Source organism: Salmo salar, chromosome ssa10 (assembly GCF_905237065.1).
Source record: "Salmo salar chromosome ssa10, Ssal_v3.1, whole genome shotgun sequence".
In the NCBI taxonomy this organism is placed as follows: domain Eukaryota; kingdom Metazoa; phylum Chordata; class Actinopteri; order Salmoniformes; family Salmonidae; genus Salmo; species Salmo salar.
In genome coordinates, this window is record NC_059451.1 from 94,592,220 (window position 1) to 94,617,523 (window position 25,304).

The 25,304-nt window shown below is 44.3% G+C and overlaps 1 protein-coding gene and 1 pseudogene across 5 annotated transcripts in view; both read left to right on the forward strand.

The window, feature by feature from the left end:
• LOC106561242 (cadherin-related family member 5) overlaps nt 1-2,041 on the forward strand; it is a 41,350-nt gene extending 39,309 nt beyond the window's left edge. For 4 of the 5 annotated variants that reach the window (XM_045688253.1, XM_045688252.1, XM_045688255.1 and 1 more), the window contains one exon: nt 278-2,041. In XM_045688253.1, the coding sequence (XP_045544209.1) occupies nt 278-1,408 (1,131 nt within the window). In that variant the 3' untranslated portion in view covers nt 1,409-2,041. The remainder of the gene's footprint in view (nt 1-277) is intronic. The other variant, XM_045688256.1, reaches the window with a different exon arrangement.
• Nucleotides 2,042-3,350: 1,309 nt separating this feature from the next.
• On the forward strand, nt 3,351-24,310 carry LOC123724564 (CD9 antigen-like; annotated as a pseudogene).
• The last annotated feature ends 994 nt before the right edge of the window (nt 24,311-25,304 follow it).

The window sequence follows — 25,304 nt, forward strand, 5'->3', positions numbered from 1 at the left end:
CTCTTCTCTCTACTTGTGTGTGTGTGTGTGTGTGTGTGTGTGTGTGTGTGTGTGTGTGTGTGTGTGTGTGTGTGTGTGTGTGTGTGTGTGTGTGTGTGTGTGTGTGTGTGTGTGTGTGTGTGTGTGTGTGTGTGTGTGTGTGTGTGTGTGTGTGTGTGTGTGTGTGTAACCTTTCCAACTGGTGAGTTAATAGATACAGGAGCAAGTGAGCTAACATCACATAGTGTATCAGTGAGACAGTCAGTCAGCCATGTCGATTTGTGTCTTTTCTCCCCAGGTGAGTCACAGTAGCCCCATGCCAGTCCTTGATGAGGTGAAGCTCAAAAAGGAGGGTCTAAGCACCTCCACCTCCAAGCTCCTGGGCGGTCAGAGCATCTACACACCTGCAGACTCGGACCCTTCTCCATTCAACGCTTTACCCATAGCTACACCCTCAACAACCTACATCCAGCCTATACTAGCCAGCTCCACTCATACAGACCCCAATCATGGCCCTGCGTCACACAACTCCACCCATACACCTGCTACAACCATCACACCTGAACTACTCAAGACATCCACTCAACTCCTGGGCAACTCCAGCTCTAGTACCCCCACACACCCATCACCTACACCTACCATGGATCAGACAGACTCACCTTTAGCTACACACCCCTCCCCTGTTGCAGATGCAATAGGTACACCCACTCAGGTAGAAGAGACACCTACCTCACCTAACCAACAGCAGGTACACACACCTTTACTTCCTCCCACTCCGATCAACTCACCCCCTCACCCCACACCCCCTCCTACCTCACCTACCACACCTCTCCCTTTCTCACCTACTCCAAACCCGATACACAATCCTGAGTGTACAGGATATAATCACACACCTTTACTTACTCCACTCTGTCCAGAGCAGGACAGGGTAGGGACACCCCCACCTAAACCCACCCCAGGGCAAACACATACCCCTGCACCCTGCCCAGAGCAGGTAGGACAACCAGGGTACCCTGAGGAGCGCAGACCCTCCACACACAGCCCTGAGACAGCCTCCATCGGTGATGATGACTGCTTCCTGGGGGATGAAGAGGCCATCAGGACCAGTGATGATGATGAGGATGAAGAGCTGGTGAGACTCTATTCTCACATACAGCCCACATTCCTGATAACAGACTACGACAATGACATCACGACTGAGATCCCTGCCAGTGGTGGAGAGGAGGAGGGGACTGGGACCAGCGAAAGAGTGGAGAGAGTGAGGGATTGGATGGAGGGAAACAAGGGAGGGGCCAGGAGAGACAGGGATGATATGGAAGGAAAGGGGGGTAATTTGGAGAGCGAAGGGGAGAGTTTGAAACAGGGGAGTCCATCATCTCAACCCTGTGATACAGAGCAGGAAGTATCAGTGGACCAATCAAAGGAGTGATAAACAGTAACCCAGCAACACTCTATTTCAACACTCTCTAGTCACTGAGACCAAACATTTAAGAACACTCTGAAACACGCTCGCACAAACACACACAGACACACACACACGTACACTGATGACATTCGAACATCCTAGACTTGCATCAAGCAAGTGTAGGTGAAACACAACACAACAGGCCATGTGTCTGAGATATAGGCCACACTCCTCTTGTAAGGCCTTTGACTTGAGTCTTTTGTGTTACTGTGTTTTCGTTGATGTTCTTATTTTGTTCTAAAATGGTTCAAGGGACTCCTGCACACTGTGTGTAGGCCTACTTCTGTCTCCTCCCCGTTGACCATTCTTATTTAGTTTTTACAAAAAACCCTGTAATAAGATGTTACCCTACTTCAGTACTAGCCATGAACTTCATGCTTCTCACGTAGTTCCAATGTCCACAACACAGGATTTGGAATGATGTTCACGAGAAATTGCTTCAGCAAATATTTTTGTTGTTTGGATTGTGTGTTCTTCTACTGTATTTCTGTGTAGCGTGATGTACAATATGATGACCAGAATTGTCATGTTACATCAACTGTCTCAGTCTGTCTCTACAGTATATATCAGTAAAGCCATCATGTGACTGAAACACTGGTTCATGGGAGTTGTGGTTCTTATACCCTGGAGACTAACACACACACACACACACACACACACACACACACACACACACACACACACACACACACACACACACACACACACACACACACACACACACACACACACACACACACACACACAAATGGATTTCACACGACTGGGAATACAGATTTGCGTCTGTTGGTCACAGATACCTTAAAAAAAGGTAAGGGCAAGGATCAGAAAACCAGTCAGTACCTGGTGTGATCACCATTTGCCTCATGCAAATGCGACACATCTCCTTCGCATAGAGTTGATCAGGCTGTTGATTGTGGCCTGTGTAATGTTGTCCCACTCCTCTTCAATGGGTCTGCAAAGTTGCTGGATATTGCTGGGAACTGGAACATGCTGTCGTACATGTCGATCCAGAGCATCCCAAACATGTGCATCTCTGTAAAGTCAAAATGCCATCGATAAAATGCAATTGTGTTTGTTGTCCTCAGCTTATGCCTGCCCATACCATAACCCCACCGCCACCATGGGGCACTCTGTTCACAATGTTGACATCAGCAAACCGCTCGCCCACATGACGCCATACACAGGGCCTGCAGTTGTGAGGCCGGTTGGATGTACTGGCAAATTTTCTAAAATGACGTTGGAGGCGGATTATGGTAGAGAAATGAACATTCAGTTCTCTGGCAACAGCTCTGGTGGACATTCCTGCAGTCAGCATGCCAATTGAACACTCCCTCAAAACTTGAGACATCTGTGGCATTGTGTTGTGTGACAAAACTGCACATTTTAGAGATACACCTGTGTAATGATCATGCTGTTTAATCAGCTTCTTGATATGCCACACCTGTCAGGTGGATGGATTATCTTGGAAAGGAGAAATGCTCACGAACAAGGATGTAAACAAATTTGTGCACAGAATTTGAAAGAACTAAGCTTTTGTGCATAAGGAAAATGTCTGCAATCTTTTATTTCAGCTCATGAAACATGGGACCAACACTTTACATGTTGCGTTTAAATTTGTATTCAGTGTAGTATGACAGGCTACACGAGACGGACAGACAGAAGAGGGCGCTGGCCCTTTAACAACAGCCTCGGAGAAGTAGGCTATAGTGTGCGTGTGTGCGCGTGTGTGATGTAGAATGATTCACTTTTGGGACAACGTTAAAGCAGCCCAGCCCACCAATATCAGTCATACTCGTGTGCGCTGTTCATTCATCCGTTTATTCATTTATCAAACGATCTATTTTATTACTATCACGCGATTTGCCGTTGTCCAGAGAGATGACGATATTACTGCTTATACATTACGTAATGCACCGACGGCTGGGAATCCCAATATTCATATTAAAAACAGAATATTCATACATTCAAACATACCGTTTTTAGCTTCTTCTGATAATAGCCTGATCAGTTCATATGGTATAGATCTGTCATAACATGTGGCTTTATATATACATGTTGTAGTGTTACGTTACATGAAGAAGCGATACAGTGAGAGTGAGACATTCAGAGAAAAAGAGCAGGACAGGACAGACCGACAGCCGCTTGGTCTCGCTCTGGGGTGGACCGCTACACGCGCACGAGACGCGGCAGAGCAGCGGCAGAGAAAGACTCAGCGGAGAACGGATTCCTCTTTGTGTACTGTACACCATAATAATTATTAGTATTAAAATTGTCGTTTGGCGGGTTCGTTGTTAATAACCGTTTAGCGGGAGAGTATAGGAGAACTGTGCCGCTGCAACTAGAGTCGCTATGGCCGCTCTATCAGGAAGTGAGATGTGCGTCAAATACCTGATGTTTGCTTTCAACCTCATTTTCTGGGTGAGTCACTACTATACTATTAAAGCACCTGTGTTGGTTGTGTGTGTGTGTGTGTGTGTGTGTGTGTGTGTGTGTGTGTGTGTGTGTGTGTGTGTGTGTGTGTGTGTGTGTGTGTGTGTGCGTGTGCGTGCATGCGTGCGTGTGTGTTTGTGTGTGTATTAGTGATGCTTGCAGACAACAGCAGGTTCATTCATATAAATGTTATATCTAAGGGTTTATTCCACACAGTATGGTGTACAGCAAGAGGATGATGCAAGTGAGTGTGTGTGTGTGTGTGTGTGTGTGTGTGTGTGTGTGTGTGTGTGTGTGTGTGTGTGTGTGTGTGTGTGCGTGTGCGTGTGTGTGTGAAAGAAAGAAAGAAAGATATACAGACTGATATATAAAGAGACGTAGCGTGAAAGAGTGCAGCTGAGTGCAACTGTTGCATGTACTAACCGGTTCCTGGCATAATGATAGCCTACTCTCAACCCTTTAACATACTGTAGCAACCAAAAGATAGAGGCTAGCTGTTTGTGTGTGTGTGTGTGTGTGTGTGTGTGTGTGTGTGTGTGTGTGTGTGTGTGTGTGTGTGTGTGTGTGTGTGTGTGTGTGTGTGTGTGTGTGCGTGTGCGTGTGTAGATGTATCTGTCTTGGAAGTGTTTGTCAGTATCTGCTTGGGGGAATTGGAGTGATTTAGCTGGCCATGACTGGACTGAGAAGTGGCATCTTGTCTGTGACCGGTGGAATAATCTCCCTCCCTCACACACACACACACACACACACACACACACACACACACACACACACACTGGCCGAATAATCCCTGGTGGCTAAGTGACCCAGTTCTAGTGTGCACAGCATTTCAGTAATTCGACCTTGGTATGTATTGTGTCTGTTTTGTGTTTTGTCTTGGTGGGGTGTGTGACTGCGTGACACTTGTATGCCCAATACAGATTAATGTTTGTGTGTGTGTGTGTGTGTGTGTGTGTGTGTGTGTGTGTGTGTGTGTGTGTGTGTGTGTGTGTGTGTGTGTGTGTGTGTGTGTGTGTGTGTGTGTGTGTGTGTGTGTGTGTAGGGTAGTCTGTAGTGTGTGTACCCGACTGTGTGCAAGCAGCATAATTAGATTAAACAGACTAACTCAATCACTCACAGAGTAGACCAACTAAATCACTCACAGAATAGACCCCAGGTCGTCTGCATGCCTCCCTCCCTCCCTCCCTCCCTCCCTCCCTCCCTCCCTCCCTCCTCCCTCCCTCCCTCCCTCCCTCCCTCCCTCCCTCCCTCCCTCCCTCCCTCCCTCCCTCCCTCCCTCCTCTACCTCTTTGATCAGGTGACTTCAGGGCGTGACTTATACTCTCTACTACTTTCTCTTTCTATCGCTCTTTTGCTCTCTTTATCTCCTCTCTCTTTGTCTCTCTCAGTCTCCGTGAGGCTGTCTAGGGAAATAGGAGAGAGGTGTTAATGAGTTAGTTACTGCTCTGTTACACACAGAGATCACGTTAGTAACATGGCAGTGTTCGGAGGGATCAGGTGTGTGAAGTACAACATGTTTATCTTTAACTTTTTCTTCTATGTACGTCTACTTCACTTAGTGTGTGTGTGTGTGTGTGTCTGTGTGTGTGTGTGTGTGTGTGTGTGTGTGTGTGTGGGAGAGACACACAGACAGACGGATAGAGACGTAGCGTGAGAGAGTGCACCTGAGTGCAACTGTTGCATGTACCAACTTGCTCCTGGCATAATGATATTCTCAACAATACTTTAGCAATCGAAAGACAGAGGCTCGGTGTGTTTGTGCGTGTGTGTGTATGGTGAATGTTCACTTCCTCTTGAACTAGGCGATTCTCTCCGAAGGAAAACAGCATCTGGGTAATCTAACCCGCCTCATTGAGTTTATCTGGCCTTTTATGGTTTGGTCTGATCAGACATGTTATCCACACTGCTGAACAAGCACAAGCATATGCAAACGCACATACACACATGCACACATACACACACTTTGGTATGTGGTTGTGTGTGTGTTGTATGTTGTCTTGGTGGGGTATGCGACTGCGCGTGACGTGTGCATGCTCAATACAGATGAAAGAACAGTGCGCCCCCTCTTGCATGATTCAGAGCATGTGTCTGTTATGTCTGCACACTGTGTTTACAGTGCCACATTGAGACTTACTTTAGCACACAGTTAGACAGTGCTGTTATTGTTGGGTTATGCCTGATGTATTGTGATACGTGATTGATTGCTTCGTTCTGTAACGGTCAATTGAGTTTGAGGTAAAGAACAACATGGTTGATTAGAAATCGCTGTCATGAAGTTTCCATGACTGTAGGTTGTTATGTATGGGTGTGTGTCTTTTTGATAGTTTCTGCAGCTGTTGACATTGTATTAGCAGTAGTGTGTGTGTGTGTGTGTGTGTGTGTGTGTGTGTGTGTCTGTGTGTGTGTGTGTGTATGCGTGTGTGTGTGTGTGTTTATGCGTGTGTGTGTGTGTGTGTGTGTGTGTGTGTGTGTGTGTGTGTGTGTGTGTGTGTGTGTGTGTGTGTAGGGTAGCCTATCTGTGGTCTGTAGAGTGTGGGCCTAACTTTGTGCAAGCAGTATAATTAGATTAAACAGACTATCTTAATCACTCACAGAGTACAGTGTCTTAATGCCCAATACAGTGTCTTATAAGCCCATGTGGGCTGGTCATCGACACTATAATAATCAAATCAATCAAATCACAGAGTAGACCAACTAAATCACTTACAGAGTAGAACCCAGGTCGTCTGCAATCTTCTCCCCCTCCCCCTCCCCCTCTCCGCTACCTCTCTGATCAGGTGACTTCAGGGCGTGACTTATACTCTCTACTACTTTCTCTGTCTATCGCTCTTTGCTCTCTTTATATCCTCTCTCTTTGTCTCTCTCACTCTGTGAGGCTGTCTAGGGAAATAGGAGAGAAGTGTTCTGCTCTCTTACAGACAGAGATCACTTTAGAAACATGGCAGTGTTCGGAGGAATCAGGTGTGTGAAGTACATCATGTTTATCTTCAACTTCTTCTTCTGGGTAGGTCTACTTAACTTAGCTTGAGTGTGTGTATGTGCAGTGGCGTAAAGTACTTAAGTAGAAATACATTAAAGTACTACTTAAGTAGTTTTTGGGGTATCTGTACTGTACTTTACTATTTATGTTTTTTTACAACTTTTACTTTACTACAGTCCTAAAGAAAATAATGTACTTTTTACTCCCTACTTTTTCCTTGACACCCAAAAGTACTTATTACATTTTAAATGCTTAGCAGGACAGGAAAAGTGTCCAATTCACACACTTATCAAAATAATACGTGGTCATCCCTACTGCCTCTGATCTGGCGGACTCACTAAACACATGCATCGTTTGTAAATGATGTCTCAGTATTGGAGTGTGCCCCTGGCTATCCGTACATTTTAAAAACAAGAAAATGATACCGTCGGCTTTGCTTAATATAAGGAGTTTTAAATTATTTATACTTTTACATTTGATATATTTAGAACCAAATACTTTTAGACTTTTATTCAAGTAGTATTTTACTCGGTAACTTTCACTTTTACTTGAGGAACTTTCTATTTTGGTATCTCAAGTATGACTTTTGGGTATTTTTCCCACCACTGTGTGTGTGTGTGTGTGTGTGTGTGTGTGTGTGTGTGTGTGTGTGTGTGTGTGTGTGTGTGTGTGTGTGTGTGTGTGTGTGTGTGTGTGTGTGTGTGTGTGTACAGTGCATTTGGAAAGTATTCAGACCCCTTTACTTTTTTCCGCATTTTCTTTGTTACAGCCTTATTATAAAATGGATTAACTAAATAAAAATTCTCATCAATCTACACACAATACCCCATAATGACAAAGCGAAAACACTTTTTTGGACATTTTTGCAAATTAATGAAAAATAACAAACAGAAATACCTTATTTACATAAGTATTCAGAACCTTTGCTATGAGACTCAAAATTGTGCTCAGGTGCATCCTGTTTCCATTGATCATCCTTGAGATGTTTCTACAACTTGATTGGAGTCCACCTGTGGTAAATTCAATTGATTGGACATGATTTGGAAAGGCACACACCTGTCTATATAAGGTCCCACAGTTGACAGTGCATGTCAGAGCAAAACAAAGCCATGAGGTGGAAGGAACTGTCCGTAGAGCTCCAAGACAGGATTGTTTCGAGGCACAGATCTGGGGAAGGGTACCATTGAAGGTCCCCAAGAACACAGAGGCCTCCATCATTTTTAAATGAAGGAAGTTTGGAACCACCAAGACTCTTCCTAGAGCTGGCCGCCCAGCCAAACTGAGCAATCGGGGAGAAGGGCCTTGGTCAGGGAGGTGACCAAGAAACCAATGGTTACTCTGAGCTCCAGAGTTCGTCTGTGGAGATGGGAGAAACTTCCAGAAGGACAACCATCTCTGCAGTACTCCACCAATCATGCCTTTATGGTTGAGTGGCCAGACCGAACCATTCCCCAGTAAAAGGCACATGACAGCCCCCTTGAAGTTTGCCAAAAGGCACCTAAAGACTCTCAGAGCATGAGAAACAAGATTCTCTGGTCTTATGTAACCAAGATGGAACTCATTGGCCTGAATGCCAAACTCCACGTCTGGAGGAAACTTGGCACCGTCTCTACGGTGAAGGATGGTGGTGGCAGCATCATGTGGTGGGGATGTTTTTCAGCGGCAGGGACTGGGAGACTAGTCAGGATTGAGGGAAAGATGAACAGAGTAAAGTACAGAGAGATCCTTGATGAAAACCTGCTCCAGAGCCCTCAGGACCTCAGACCTCAGGACAATGACCCTAAGCAGACAGCCAAGACAACGCAGGAGTGGCTTCGGGACAAGTCTCTGAATGTCCTTGAGTGGCCCAGCCAGAGTCCGGACTTGAACCCGATCGAACATCTCTGGAGAGACCTGAAAATAGCTGTGCAGCGACGCTCCCCATCCAACCTGACAGAGCTTGAGAGGATTTGCTTGTATCGTCATACCCAAGAAGTCTCAAGGCTGTAATCGCTGCCGCCAAAGTTGCTTCAACAAAGTAGTATGTAAAGGTACTGAATACTTATGTAAATATGATATATACATTTTTTTAATTTCTAAAAACCTGTTTTTGCTTTGTCATTATGGGATTTTGTGTGTAGATTGATTAGGAAAAAGTGAAGGGGTCCGAATTCTTTCCGAATGCAGTGTATGTGTGTGGGAGTTTGTGCGTGTGTGTATGGGACAGAGAGTAAAGAGAGTTTCACAGTCAATATACAAGCTCCCAGTATTTTATTGGGTAAACCACCAACGTTTCGGCATCAGTGTGCCTTCACTGTGCCTTCTTCACCCTAAAGTGGTTTACCCAATACATTACTTGGAGCTTGTATATTGAGTGTGCGACTCTCTTTGCTCATTTTTATAGCATACAGTTAGTCAGCATCTCTACCAACTTTTTGGGATGCTCGCCAGCTCATGCTTTTTATTGGACAGACAGACAGACGGATAGAATATAGTGTGAGAGAGTATAACTGAGTGCAACTGTTGCATGTACCAACCTGCTCCTGGTGTAATGATAGCCTACTCTCAACAGAACAACAAAAGACAGAGGCTAGCCCATTAATCACATTCAATGAATTATTAGATTGTTCTCTACAATATTACAACCTTAATATGCTTGTACTTAACAATGTTGATTAAATAAGAGCATTAGTTTATTGTGACCATTGCTAGTTTAGACCGTGTAGCTCTTGGTTGCATATTTTGGCAACTGGCAACTGAAAACTGGAACCTACTTTTTTCGTGGAGGGTAGATATTGGAATTCAGTCTGTTAGCTTTTTTTAAAGGATAATATATATATATATATATATAGGCTCAATTATGTTTTGTATTCTGCAGATTTAATTTAGAAAAAGCCCATGTTATCACAAGCGAACATGAACCACTAGCTAGCTTGTCAGTTGACGTTCGAAGTCAGAGCTGTTCTGTTCTATTTAGCAGCGACCACATTTTGACCATGGCCATAAAAACATTATATTCTCCCTAATCACACTCAATTCTATGTGTAAATCATTGGTAACTTTTGAACTACATAGGGTTTGGACTATTGTTTTTCAGATACAATGTTCTATTGAATGAAACAGTCATTTTATGGGTGAACACTAGGCTTGTGCAGTGTACCGTATACTGGGGTATTTGGAAAAAGCCACAGGATGGTTTTTCAATACTGTCAACACGTTTTTTTTGTACATTTGAATATTTGTAGATACTTTTTAAGTAAATACCTGCAGTCAACTTGTGCAATACGTTAGGAGATAAAGAACATTGCATTCTTAATTTCACCTGTCACGTTAATATGAAGCTTATGGTAGTCCCCAGTCACATGTCACTTAGTGTTTGTTTACAAGCATACAACAGAGACCGGAGCCTTGTGAGTCACTCTGTTGTACAGCATGAGCCAGGTGATCTAATTACAGTTTGGAATTCACAACTAATTGTTTGCGAGCTAGACATCTTATAACTATCAAAGTAACTGTCTAAAATGTGCTAAATGCTCTGCAGTTTTGCTAATTTAGTAGCTAGTTAGCTATCTAGTTAAGTGTTTAGCTTCTTCCAAAATCAAGCATTTGTTTGGTAACAGTAGAGAATCCCCTCCTGGATCAAGAGCCTTGCTGGCTAATATTTGTTTTGTGCATGCAGCAAACTGATTAGCATTTTTGAGTTACGTGTATAGTTTAGGTCAGAAACTGTATGAAATGTTTGCAATGTGCTCGTTAGCATTCTTTATGGGATTTTACATGTACTTGTTAGCATTGCTAACTTTCGGATTACAGAGTGTCAGTGGGGTTTGAGAACAGCGCCCCTTGTGTTCAGTACCGGTATTCCTGAATATGCCGGGATGGCATAAGGTCGGTATGAAGGTATAACAATCTGGATACCGCCCAAGACAAGTGAACACCCTACATTCTCTTCAAATGGAGAACAAAGCATGAGTAATCTACAGACTCACTGAGTTTACTTGGCCCTGTTAGGTTTGGTCTGATCAGACTTGTTATCCACACTGCAGAACAAGCACTAGTGATGCACAGGTCAGCTGTTTGTTCACCTGCACCCACTTCCAACCGCTAACAACCCATCCGCAACCGCCCAACTATGTGATAAAGTGAAAACGGGAAAGATTTGATTTGCAAAATTTCCAAATGACATCAGATTTACAGATTAAGTAAATGAAAAGCTGTTTAAACAAACCCGACATGTTTTTGATAAAATTTCAGTTTGGCTTGGATGCATATTTTGTGTGGTTGAACTACTATTTGCTTTTATGATGCTGATAAAGATAGCACCACCACCACCACCTCCACAGACAGTACCTAACCACACATTCTATCAAGGCACAAGGCGAGACCCAGGAGGCAGATGGTTGGAGTCTTAAAATATTTATTAATCCAAAAGGGATAGGCAAGAGAATGGTCGTGTACAGGCAAAAAGTCAAAACCAGTTCAGAGTCCAATAGGTAACGAAGGGCAGGCAGATTCAAGGTCAAAACCGGGAGGACTAGCAAAAGAGAATAGAAAAGGAGTATGGGGAAAACCACGCTGGTTGACTTAACTAAACATACAAGACGAACTGACACAGAGAGACAGGAAACACAGGGATAAATACACTGGGGAAAATAAGCGACACCTGGAGGGGGTGGAGACAATCACTGGGACAGGTGAAAAAAATCAGGGCATGACACATTCATTCTCTCAAGATGCTGAAAGATAGAAATCATATTTCTCCACTCCACACATTTGGTGTATAATTTTACTGCAATAAATACTTCATTCTGCAGGAGTTAATATTAGGCCTACAGTGCCTTCAGAAAGTATTCACACCCCTTAACGTTTTCCACATTTTCTTGTGTTACAAAATTGGATTAAAATGTACTTGATTGTCATTTTTTGTCAACGATCGACACAAAATGCTCCAATGTCAAAGTGGCAGAAATATTCTAACATTTGTATATGAAAAAAATATATATATCTTGATTCAAACCCTTGCAGTCCTCTTTTGGCTGTGCCGGGTGGAGATTATAACAGAACATGGCCAAGATGTTCAAATGTTCATAGATGACCAGCAGGGTCAAATAATAATCACAGTGGTTGTCGAGGGTGCAACAGGTCAGCACCTCAGGAGTAAATGTCAGTTGGCTTTTAATAGCTGATCATTCAGAGTATCTCTACCGCTCCTGCTGTCTCTAGAAAGTTGAAAACAGCAGGTCTGGGACAGGTAGCACGTCCGGTGAATAGGTCAGGGTTCCATAGCCACAGGCAGAACAGTTGAAACTGGAGCAGCAGCACGGCCAGGTGGACTGGGGACAGCAAGGAGTCATCAGGCCAGGTAGTCCTAAGGCATGGTTCTATGGCTCAGGTCCTCCGAGAGAGAGAAAGGAAGGAAGAAAGAGAAAGAGAGAAAGAGAGAAAGAGAGAGAATTAGAGAGAGCATACTTAAATTCACACAGGACACCGGATAAGACAGGAGAAATACTCCAGATATAACAGATTGACCCTAGCCCCCCGACACATAAACTACTGCAGCATAAATACTGGAGGCTCAATGTAGACTATAGATAGGAATTGCACAATAATTATACATTCATGGATTTTAATACATTGTTTTCGCTTTATTCAACCCGCCCCCACCACCTGTCCTTCAGCCACACAATATTTCATGACCCTAAACTTACCCGTGCATCACTAATGCTGATACACTCATACATACACACACCCTGGAGCAGATCACTATTCTCCATCGTGGCTAAAGTTAATAATTAGACTGAGGAGGCGGTTTGAGGAATGTGTGTGTGTGTATGTGCGTGGGGGACAGGGACATACAGACAGACGGATATAGCGTGAAAGAGTGCGAGTGCAACTGTTGCATGTACCAACCTGCTCCTGGCTTAATGATACTCTCAACAATAAATACAAATCTAGTCAGATGATTGAAGATGCCACATTTTTTTATTTTAAAGACAAAATTGGTGAGAATCGGAGTAACCCTAGGAAGTTGTTGCACTCCCTGAAACAGTTGGGATATAGTGATGAACAGAAATCAAATTGCAAAAGCTTGGGTCTTGAGGTCAATGTGGAAATCACGTTTGACAAGGAAGTGGTAGCTGACAATCTCCAAACTTTTTTCAAAACAGTTGCCTCAAATTTGGTTAAGAAGCTACCTGGTTGTACTGGAGTGTATGGGAAGGGTCAGGTCTTGGGCTATTACTCCAAGTGATTGCCTTTTCCTTTACAGCAGTGTCTCAGGCTGAAGTTGTCAAGAGACTGTCTGAACTAAACTGCTCTAAAGCTACAGGCCTCGACAATATCCCTGAGAGGTTTTTAAGAGATGGAGCTAAACTTATTGTCCCTTGTGTCACTCATTTAACCAACATCTCTATTGAGCAGGGTAGAGTCCCCACGTATATAAAACTAGAGTGATCCCTATCCACAAGAAGGGCAGCAAAACAGACAAGGGAAACTATAGACCTGTATCCATTTTGAGTGTGCTGTCTAAATTGCTTGAAAAAGTAATGTATGAAAGATTGAGGAATATACCAGCAAGAATAATCTTTAATATGAACTACAGTCTGGTTTTAGAATGTCCCAAACCACGGATAGATGTATATTGTTTTTAACTGACTTTATCAGGAAAGAAGTTGACTGGGGGAATATCTGTGGAATGGTAATGCTGGATCTGCAGGCGTTGATATGGTTGATCATCGTATCAAATCAAATCAAAGTTTATTTGTCATGTGCCCCGAATACAACAGGTTTCACCTTACAGTGAAATGAAATTTCTAAGTAAAAATATTAAAAATAATAAACAAATACTAGGTATTAGGTGAACAATAGGTAAGTAAAGAAATAAAAACAACAGTAAAAAGACAGTGAAAAATAACAGTAGCGAGTCTATAACAGGAGCGTGGCTTTATAAAGGCCCGGGTTAGTCCGGCTGATTGAGGTAGTATGTACATGTAGATATAGTTAGAGTGACTATGCATATATGATAAAAAGAGAGTAGCAGTAGCGTAAAAGAGGGGTTGGGGATGGGGGGGGGCACACAGTGCAAATAGTCCAGGTAGCCATTTGATTACCTGTTCAGGAGTCTTATGGCTTGGGGGTAAAAACTGTTGAGAAGCCTTTTTGTCTTAGACTTGGCACTCCGTTGTGCTTGTCATGTGGTAGTAGAGAGAACAGTCTATGACTGGGGTGGCTGGGGTCTTTTAGGGCCTTCCTCTGACATTGCCTGGTATAGAGGTCCTGGATGGCAGGCAGCTTAGCCCCAGTGATGTACTGGGCCGTATGCACTACCTTCTATAGTTCCTTGTGGTTGGAGGCCGAGCAGTTGCAGTACCAGGCAGTGATGCAACCAGTCAGAATGCTCTTGATGTTGCAGCTGTAGAACCTTTTGAGGATCTCAGGACCCATGCCAAATCTTTTTAGTTTCCTGAGGGGGAATAGGCTTTGTCGTGCCCTCTTCATGACTGTCTTGGTGTGTTTGGACCATTTTAGTTTGTTGGTGATGTGGATACCAAGGAACTTGAAGCTCTCAACCTGCTCCACTACAGCTCCGTCGATGAGAATGGGGGCGTGCTCGATCCTCCTTTTCCTGTAGTCCACAATCATCTTCTTAGTCTTAGTTACGTTGAGGGATAGGTTGTTATTCTGACACCACCCAGCCAGGTCTCTGACCTCCTCCCTATTGGCTGTCTCATCATTGTCAGTGATCAGGCCTACCACTGCTGTGTCGTCTGCAAACTTAATGATGGTGTTGGAGTCATGCCTGGCCACACAGTCGTGGGTGAACAGGGAGTACAGGAGGGGACTGAGGACGCACCCCTGAGGGGCTCCAGTGTTGAGGATTAGTGTGGCAGATGTGTTGCTACCTACCCTCACCACCTGGGGGTGGCCCGTCAGGAAGACCAGGATCCAGTTGCAGAGGGAGGTGTTTAGTCCCAGGATCCTTAGCTTAGTGATGAGCTTTGAGGGTACTATGGTGTTGAACGCTGAGCTGTAGTCAATGAATAGCATTCTCACGTTCCTTTTGACCAGGTGGGAAAGGGCAGTGTGGAGTGCAATTGAGATTGCATCATCTATGGATCTGTTGGAGCGGTACGCAAATTGGAGTGGGTCTAGGGTTTCTGGGATAATGGTGTTGATGTGAGCCATGACCATCCTTTCAAAGCACTTCATGGCTACGGATGTGAGTGCTACGGGTCTGTAGTCATTTAGGCAGGTTGCCTTCATGTTCTTGGGCACAGGCACAATGGTAGGTTCATGCTCTACAACATTCGTAGAGTACGACCCTGCCTCACACAGGAAGCGGCGCAGGTCCTAATCCAGGCACTTGTCATCTCCCGTCTGGATTACTGCAACTCGCTGTTGGCTGGGCTCCCTGCCTGTGCCATTAAACCCTACAACTCATCCAGAACGCCGCAGCCCGTCTGGTGTTCAACCTTCCCAAGTTCTCTCACGTCACCCCGCTCCTCCGCTCTCTCCACTGGCTTCCTGTTGAAGCTCGCATCCACTACAAGACCATGGTGCTTGCCTACGGAGCTGTGAGGGGAACGGCACCTCCGTACCTTCAGGCTCTGATCAGGCCCTACACCCAAACAAGGGCACTGCGTTCATCCACCTCTGGCCTGCTCGCCTCCCTACCTCTGAGGAAGCACAGTTCCCGCTCAGCCCAGTCAAAACTGTTCGCTGCTCTGGCACCCCAATGGTGGAACAAGCTCCCTCACGACGCCAGGACAGCGGAGTCAATCACCACCTTCCGGAGACACCTGAAACCCCACCTCTTTAAGGAATACCTAGGATAGGATAAAGTCATCCTTCTACCCCCCCCCCCTAAAAGATTTAGATGCACTCTTGTAAAGTGGTTGTTCCACTGGACATCATAAGGTGAATCCACCAATTTGTAAGTCGCTCTGGATAAGAGCGTAAATGTAATGTAATGTAATGTAAATGTAGTCTGCTTGAAACATGTTGGTATTACAGACTCAATCAGGGACATGTTGAAAATGTCAGTGAAGACACCTGCCAGTTGGTCAGTACATGCACACGTCCTGATAATCCGTCTGGCGCAGCAGCCTTGTGAATGTTGACCTGTTAAAACTTCTTATGGATCAAATCCCGTTAACGGGATCGATTTGACAACATCTGGTGAAATGGCAGAGCGCCAAATTCAAATTAAATTATTAGAAATATTTCACTTTCATACAATCACAAGTACAATACACCAAATTAAAGCTTTACTTCTTGTTAATCCAGCCACCGTGTCAGATTTCAAAAAGGCTTTACGGCGAAAGCAAACCATGCTATTATCTGAGGACAGCACCCCATCAAACAAACACAGACAATCATATTTCATCCCACCAGGCGCGACACAAAACTCAGAAATAACGATATAATTCATGCATTACCTTTGACGAGCTTCTTCTGTTGGCACTCCAATATGTCCCATAAACATCACAAATGGTCCTTTTGTTCAATTAATTCTGTCGTTATATATTCAAAATGTCCTTTTATTTAGCGCGTTTGATCCAGAAAAACACCGCTTCCAACTCATGCAACTTGACTACAAAATTTCTAATAAGTTACCTGTAATCTTTGTCAAAACATTTCAAACAACTTTCCTAATACAACTTTAGGTATTTTTTAACGTAAATAATCGATCAAGTTTAAGACGGGATAAACTGTGTTCAATACAGGACGAAAACAAAGTAGAGCGAGCTTTCAGGTCGTGCGCCTCTAAGAAACAGTGCACTTCACTCGACCCTCGTTCTGAACTGCCCTACTTCTTCATTTCTCAAAGGGAAAACATCAACCAATTTCTAAAGACTGTTGACATCCAGTGGAAGCGATAGGAACTACAAGCAAGTGCCTTAGAAATCTAGATCCCCATAGAAAACCCATTGAAAAGAGAGTGACCTCAAAAAAAAGAATCCTGGATGGTTTTTCCTCAGGGTTTCGCCTGCCAAATAAGTTCTGTTATTCTCACAGACATCATTCAAACAGTTTTAGAAACTTCAGAGTGTTTTCTATCCAAATCTATTATGCATATCCTAGCTTCTGGGCCTGAGTAGCAGGCAGTTTACTTTGGGCACGCTTTTCATCCGGACGTGAAAATACCGCCCCCTAGCCTAGAGAGGTTAAAGGTCTTACTCACGTCAGCTACGGAGAGCGTGATCACACAGTCGTCCGGAACAGCTGATGCTTTCATGCATGCCTCAGTGTTGCTTGCCTCGAAGCGAGCATAAAAGTGATTTAGCTCGTCTGGTAGGCTCGTGTCACTGGGCAGCTCGCGGCTGTGCTTCCCTTTGTAGTCTGTAATAGTTTGCAAGCCCTGCCACATAAGACAAGCATCGGAGCCTGTGTAGTACGATTCAATCTTAGCCCTGTATTGACGCTTTGCCTGTTTGATGGTTCGTTGAAGGGCATAGCAGGATTTTTTATAAGCTTCCGGGTTAGAGTCCCGCACATTTCATTTTTGTTTGTAAGCAGGAATCATGCGGATAGATTTGTGGTCGGATTTACGAAATGGAGGGCGAGGAAGAGCTTTGTACATGTCTCTGTGTGTGGAGTACAGATCTAGAATTTTTTTCACTCTGGTTGCACATTTAACATGTTGATAGAGATTAGGTAGAACCGATTTAAGTTTCCCTGCATTAAAGTCTCTGGCCACTAGGAGCGGCGCCTCTGGGTGAGTGGTTTCCTGTTTGCTTATTTCCTTATACAGCTGACTGAGTGCGTTCTTAGTGCCAGCATCCGTCTGTGGTGGTAAATAGACAGCCATGGAAAGTATAGCTGAAAACTCTCTAGGCAAATAGTGTGGTCTGCATTTTATTTATTTTATAAATGTATGAAATGAAATGAAATGTATGAAATGTATACATTCACTACTGTAAGTCGCTCTGGATAAGAGCGTCTGCTAAATGGCTAAAATGTAAAATGTTATCACAAGATACTCTACTTCAGGTGTGCAAAATCTAGAGACTTCCTTAGTATCATGCTCTACAAGTGAAAAGCCTTTGGTTTTAATAGCAGGGCCATTGACTGGGTTAAGTCCTAAATGGTGTATGTTAATGGAAAACATTCTAGTGCAAAGGGGGATTAGCTGTGGGGCCACAGGGAGCATCCTTGGCCCTCTTCTATTCCTACTGTACATTAACAATATGAAATCAGCCTGCTCTCGTCATTTGTTTTTGTATGCTGATGACTCTGCTCCACTGGTGTCCCATGAGAACAAAGCCTCAGAAGAAGAGATCCTTAGTGCAGAGTTATCCAATATCAGTAAATGGCTTTCAGATAATAAAATTAAAAAATGATCCGCATCTTAAAAACAGAGTCCATCTTATTTGGTTTCAGAGTAAAGCTTGCAGGGTCCCCTGGTTTTAGTATCAAAGTGTGCAACTCAGTGGTTACACCAAAAACCTCAGTCAGCTACCTTGAGTCTGAACTGGATAGATACCTGACTGTTGAGACTATTGGCCTAAAGCAAGTGTCAAACTCATTCCACGAAGGGATGATTGTCTGCGGATTTTCACTCCACCCTTGTACTTGATTGATTAATTAAGGTCACTAATTAGCAAGGATCTCCCCTCACCTGGTTGTCTAGGTCTTATTTGAAAGGACAAAACTAAAACCCGCAGACACTCGGCCCTCCGTAGAATGAGTTTGACACCTGTTGTGGAAAATTACATAAAGAATTGTTACATACATAACATGCTATCCAGTGTTTTACTGCTTAAAGAATAGTCTCGTTATATGCTAGTGTTTTTTCTAACCTGATACAAACTTGTCTTTGTGTGACTTAGTCATAAGACTGGGCGTATAGCTAAGATCCGTTTAGATGCGACCTCAGCATGTGAGACATCCTGTGCGTTTACTATCTGCAGGAAGTCAGCTATGTGGAACCTTGCAGGTAGGATCATTATAGTGTGAACTGTGAGAGAACGCTGTTATACTGTTGAGCCCTCGTGCTATCAACCTCGGGCTACCTTAATCTGCACAGACAAACCAAGCCTTTTACACTATATTCCACCCCTGTTTCCACACATCTGCTAAACTGCCACATAGTCAAAAGAGGTTGTACTTTTCATGAAAGCAGAGACTCGTATAAGGGCACAAGGCGAGACCCAGATGCAGACACAGGAGGCGAATCATTTGAGTCTTTGATATTTATTATATCCATAAGGGGTAGGCAAGAGAATGGTCGTGGACAGGCAAAAGTCAAAACCAGTTCTGAGTTGAGGAGGTACAGTGTGGCAGGCAGGCTCGAGGTCAGGGCAGGCAGAATGGTCAGGCAGGCGGGTACAGAGTCCAGAAAACAGGCAAGAGTCAAACACAGGAGGACTAGTAAAAGAGAATAGAAAAGGCAGGAGCATCGGGAAAAACACACTGGTTCACTTGGAACATACAAGACAAACTGGCACAGAGAGATAGGAAACAGGGATAAACACACAAGGGATCAACAAAGAACACCTGGAGGGGGGTGGGGACTATAATAAGGACAGGTATAACTGATGAGGGTGTGACAACCCGACTATGTTTGTTAAGCTTTCAACTCTGAACCATTCCTGGCGTGGATTGCATCATTTTTGCAAATCTAATAATATTGTTGTTTTTAAGAATCTGCAGTCTCTCTTCCTATAGAATTTCTCTGACACACATCTGCCCTAAATGTTTTAACAAGATAAACCACAAATTACATTCCTAGCTCTGACCTTAAAATATCTAGAGCTGCTGCTTTCAAGAAATCCCGCTATGCCCTCTGACGAACCATCAAACAGGCAACTCATCAATACAGGACTAATTGAATCTACTTACCGGCTCCGGCGCTGGTCGGATGTGGCAGGCTTCAAACTATTACGCTACAACAAAGCGGGAAGCACAGCAGAGCTGCCCAGTGACGGCCTACCAGACAGCAAAATCACTTCTACAGTGGCAGCATAAAAGTATGTGAACCCTTTGGAATTACCTGTATTTCTGCATAAATTGGTCAAATTTGATCTGAACTTCATCTAAGTCACAACAATAGACAGACATAGTGTACTTAAACTAATAACACACAAATGATTGTATTTTTCTTGTCTATATTGAATACATCATTAAACATTCTGTGTAGGTTGTAAAAAATATGTGAACCCCTAGGCTAAGGACTTCTCCAAAAGCTAATTGGAGTCAGGAGTCAAGCTGACCCGGGAGTCCCAATCAATGAGATGAGATTGGAGATGTTAGTTTGAGCTGCCTTGCCCCTATAAAAACACAATTTTTTTTTGCTATTCACTTGAGAAGCATTGCCTGATGTGAACCATGCTCTCTGAGATCTCAGAAGACCTAAGATGAAGAATTGTTGACTTGCATAAAGCTGGAAAGGGTTACAAAAGTATCTCTAAAAGCCGGATGTTCATCAGTCCACGGTAAGACAAATTGTCTATGAATGGAGAAAGTTCAGCACTATTGCTACTCTCCCTAGTGTGTCTTCGCAAAGATGACTGCAAGAACACAAGCAGAATGCTCAATGATGTTAAGAAGAATCCGAGTGTAAATACAGTCTACGAAATGTAAAGGTATGGTGGAGGGAGCATCATGGTTTGGGGCTGCTTTGCTGCCTCAGGGCCTGGACAGCTTGCTATCATTGACGGAAAAATGAATTCCCAAGTTTATCAAGACATTTTGCAAGAGACTGTTAGGCTATCTGTTCGCAATTGAAGCTCAACAGAAGTTGGGTGATGCAACAGGACACCGAGCCAAAACACAGAAGTAAATCAACAATAGAACGGCTTCAACAGAAGAAAATAACGCCTTCTGGAGTGGCCCACGGAGTCCTGACCTCAACCCGATTTGAGATGCTGTGGCATGACCTCAACAGAGCAGTTCACCCAGACACCCAAGAATATTTCTGAACTGAAACAGTTTTGTAATGAGGAATGATCGAAAATTCCTCCCTAACCATTGTGCAGGTCTGATCCACAACTACGGAAAATGTTTGATTGAGGTTATTGCTGCCAAATGAGGGTCAACCAGTTATTAAAATCCGGGTTCACATACTTTTCCCACCCTGCACTGTGAATGTTTACAACAGTGTGTTCAATAAAGACATATAATTGTTTGTGTGTTATTAGTTTAAGTAACTGTGTTTGTCTATTGTTGTGACCTAGATGCAGATCAGATCAAATGTTATGACCAATTTATGCAGAAATCCAGGTATTTCCAAAGGGTTCACATACCTTTTCTTGCCACTGTATGCTCGGCCGAGGCAAGCAACACTGAAGCATGCATGAAAGTGTCAGCTGTTCCGGACGACTGTGTGATCACGCTCTCCGTAGGCGATGTGAGTAAGACCTTTAAACAGGTCAACATTCACAGGGCCACAGGGCCAGACGGATTACCAGGACGTGTACTCCGAGCATGTGCTGACCAACTGGCAAGTGTCTTCACTGACATGTTCCAACCTGTCCCTGACTGAGTCTGTAATACCAACATGTTTCAAGCAGACCACGATAGTGCCTGTGCCCAAGAACACGAAGGCAACCTGCCTAAATGACTACAGACCCGCAGCACTACGTCTGTAGCCATGAAGTGCTTTGAAAGGCTGGTCATGGCTCACATCAACACAATTATCCTAGAAACTCTAGACCCACTCCAATTTCATACCGCCCCAACAGATCCACAGATGATGCAATCTCTAATCATCAAATCAATAATTTGCACTCCACACTGCCCTTTCCCACCTGGACAAAAGGAACACCTACGTGGAATGCTATTCATTGACTACAGCTCAGCGTTCAACACCATAGCACCCTCAAAGCTCATCACTAAGCTAAGGACCCTTGGACTAAACACCTCCCCTCTTCAACTGGATCCTGGACTTCCTGACGGGCCACCCCCAGGTGGTAAGTGTAGGTAACAACACATCTGCCACACTGATCCTCAACACTGGGGCCCTCAGGGATGCGTGCTTAGTCCCCTCTGTCTCCCTGTCCACCCATGACTGCATGGCGGCATGACTCCAACACCATCACTAAGTTTGCCGATGGCACAGCAGTGGTAGGCCTGATCACTGACAATGATGAGAGCCTATGGGGAGGAGGTCCGAGACCTGGCAGTGTGGTGCCAGGATAACAACCTCTCCCTCAACGTGATCAAGACAAAGGAGATGTTTGTGGACTACAGAAAAGGAGGACCGAATCTCGCCCCCATTCTCATTGACGGGGCTGTAGTGGAGCAGGTTGAGAGCTTTACATTTCTTGGTGGCCACATCACCAACAAACTATCATGGTCCAATCACACAACGACAGTCGTGAAAAGTGGCGACAATGCCTGTTCCCCCTCAGGAGAAGGGGGTGATTTGTGGGTCCTCAGATCTTCAAATTTTACACTGTACCATCGAGAGCATCCTGACTGGTTGCATCACTGCCTGGTATGGCAACTATCGGCCTCGGACCGCAAAGCACTCTACAGAGGTAGGTGCGTAGGCCAGTACATCACTGGGGCCAAGCTTCCTGACATCCAGGACCTCAATCAGGCAATGTCAGAGGAAGGCCAAAGAACTAGCCAAGGACTCCTAGCCACCCTAGTCGAGACTGTTTTCTCTGCTACTGCATGGCAAGCGGTACCGGAGCACCAAGTCTAGGTCGGCTTCTTAACAGTTTCTGCCCCCAAGCCATAAGACTCTTGAACAGTTAATCAAATAGCTACCTGGACTATTTGCATTGTTCCTCCCCCTCTGTTTATTATCCATGCATAGTCACTTTACCTCTACCTACATGTACATATTACCTCAATTACCTTGTCTAACCTGTACCCCTGCACATTGACTCTGTACCAGAAGCCTCTGTACCGGATACCCCTGTATATAGCCTCGCTGCTGTTATTTTATTGTTTCTCCTTAATTATTTGTTATATTTCTATTTGTATTTATTTTTTCTTAACTGCATTGTTGGTTGTGGGCTTGTAAGTAAGCATTTCACTGTGAGGTCTACACCTGTTGTATTGGCGCATGTGACTAATTTCTGAAAAACCTGTTTTTCCTTTGTCATTATGAGGTATTGTGTGTAGATTGATGAGAGAAAAAAATATTTATTCAATTTTAGAATAAGGCTGTAAATGTAACAAAATGTGGACAAAGTCAAGGGGTCTGAATACTTCCTGAATCCACTGTATCTACTGTAGGAATCGAAGGATAGAGGCTGGCTGTGTGTGTGTGTGTGTGTGTGTGTGTGTGTGTGTGTGTGTGTGTGTGTGTGTGTGTGTGTGTGTGTGTGTGTGTGTGTGTGTGTGTGTGTGTGTGTGTGTCTCACCTGGCTTTCCCTTGCCCTGGGATAGGTATGTGTGTGTATGATATCTAATATTTTGTGTCTGTGTTAGCTTGCAGGTACAGGAGTGCTGGCTATAGGGTTGTGGTTGAGGGTTTGACCCAAAGACCAGAGGGCTGTTTGAAGGAGCAGAATCTCCCCATGTCTTCTTCACAGGTACGCACACACCTTACACCCCTCACCTTGTTTACACACAAGCATTCACACACATACATGATCAAATATCGACTGCAGGTGCTCTGATGGTGGTGTGTGTGTGTGTGCGTGTTTGTGTGTAGTGTGTGTATATCCTCATAATTGCAGGGTCATTCATGATGGTTGTTGGGTTCCTGGGATGCTGTGGAGCGATTCAGGAGTCACCGTTTATGCTGGGGCTGGTGAGTTAACCTCTATACCTCCTCTCCTATCCTCTCCTGTCTTCTCTGCTCTTCTCTCCTCTCCTGGTCTCTCTTCTCTCGTCTCCCCTCTCTCCCTTCCTCTCCTGTCTTCTCTTATCCTGTCTTCTCTCCTCTCCTATCCTCTCCTGTCTTCTCCTCTCCTGTCTTCTCTTATCCTGTCTTCTCTCCTCTCCTGTCCTCCCCTCTTTATCTTTCTCTTTGTAGTCAGTTGGACTGTTGACTGTTGGGGCTGATAGTCTGATACTCTGTAACTTCAGTATATCACTGGTTACAGAACAGATTCAAGGCCAGATCTCGGTCTCTCTGTCTTTCTGTCTCTCTGTCTCTCTCTCTTTATTCTGTCTTTTGATTTCTAATCCTCTTTTCCAAAATCCCTCCTCAGCAGTGGTTTGTGTCAGGGGCACATACACACACAAAGGTTATATCGCGTATCTCTCTCTTGCAGTTCTTCTTCTTCCTCCTCATCATATTCGCCATTGAGGTGCCGCTGGAATCTGGGGTTCTCCAACCAAAGCAAGGTGCCAAAACATTACATCCCCTGTTCTGTGTTACATTAAATCCCTTCCCTGTTCTTCTCTTTGTTACATTAAAACCCTTTCCTACGTTTTGTCACATTGCAACCCTTCCTCTACAGGTGGTTGATGACATCACTCAGTTCTACTTTTCGGAGACATATCAGAACTACCAGAACACTTCACAGGACACACTGAGAGAGACACTCCGCTCATACAGACCGGGGTAATAATGTAGTTAATGTGTTTGCTTGTGTGTGTATTGCTCTAGGGGTTGGGAGCAGAAACAAATACCCTTCCACATAAAAACAATTGGACAAATAAGGTACCATTCTATTCTACCCTGTGTGTGTTACAGTTGGACTGCTTGGACCAACAGGTTCCCTGTGGACTTTGCCAAAGACACCTGTCCCCAAGAGAGATGGGCTGGATAGCTCATCGCCAAGGTAACACCCTGATCTGTGATTGTGTTTGTGTTCAGGTGTTCTCCTTCCACTTTGTGTAATGTCTACAGCCCCTTGTGGTGTGTGTGTGTGTGTGTGTGTGTGTGTGTGTGTGTGTGTGTGTGTGTGTGTGTGTGTGTGTGTGTGTGTGTGTGTGTGTGTGTGTGTGTGTGTGTGTGTGTGTATTGCAGAGCTGTCCTGATGCTATAGATGAAGTGTTTGACTCCAAGCTGCACATCATAGGAGGAGTGGGCATCGCTATTGAGTCATCATGGTGAGACACACACACACACACACACAGCGAAACGGAAGAATGTTAGCCCACAATGACCCATTACTGACATACAGATAGAAAGGCTGAAGGACAACCTCCCTACAATTGAGAACTCTTAATTTATTCTGCATTTCCCATTCTATTCCCCAGGTGTTTGGGATGATCTTCCAGCATGCTGCTCTGCTGTGCCATCAGGAAGTCACGGAGATGCGTCTGATGATGTTATCATTACCATGACGATGCCTTTTAATGTTGCATGATGTCATTCCTAGTCACATGACTTTTGTTTACTTGTTGAGAAAGGTCGGCCTGAGAGCTGCAGCTGCCAACCACTGTAGCCAACGAGTACTTTAGATCCCCTAACCTCTGTAACAAGGATCTGCTACACCTGGTGATCCAGGGGATCAGCCTGAGGACGGTGTTGCGTAGAATCACCCTGTATCCTAAACATCTACTCATGAAGTGATCTAGGTTAGCAAATCTGTGCAGTGCCTTTCTCACGCTGAT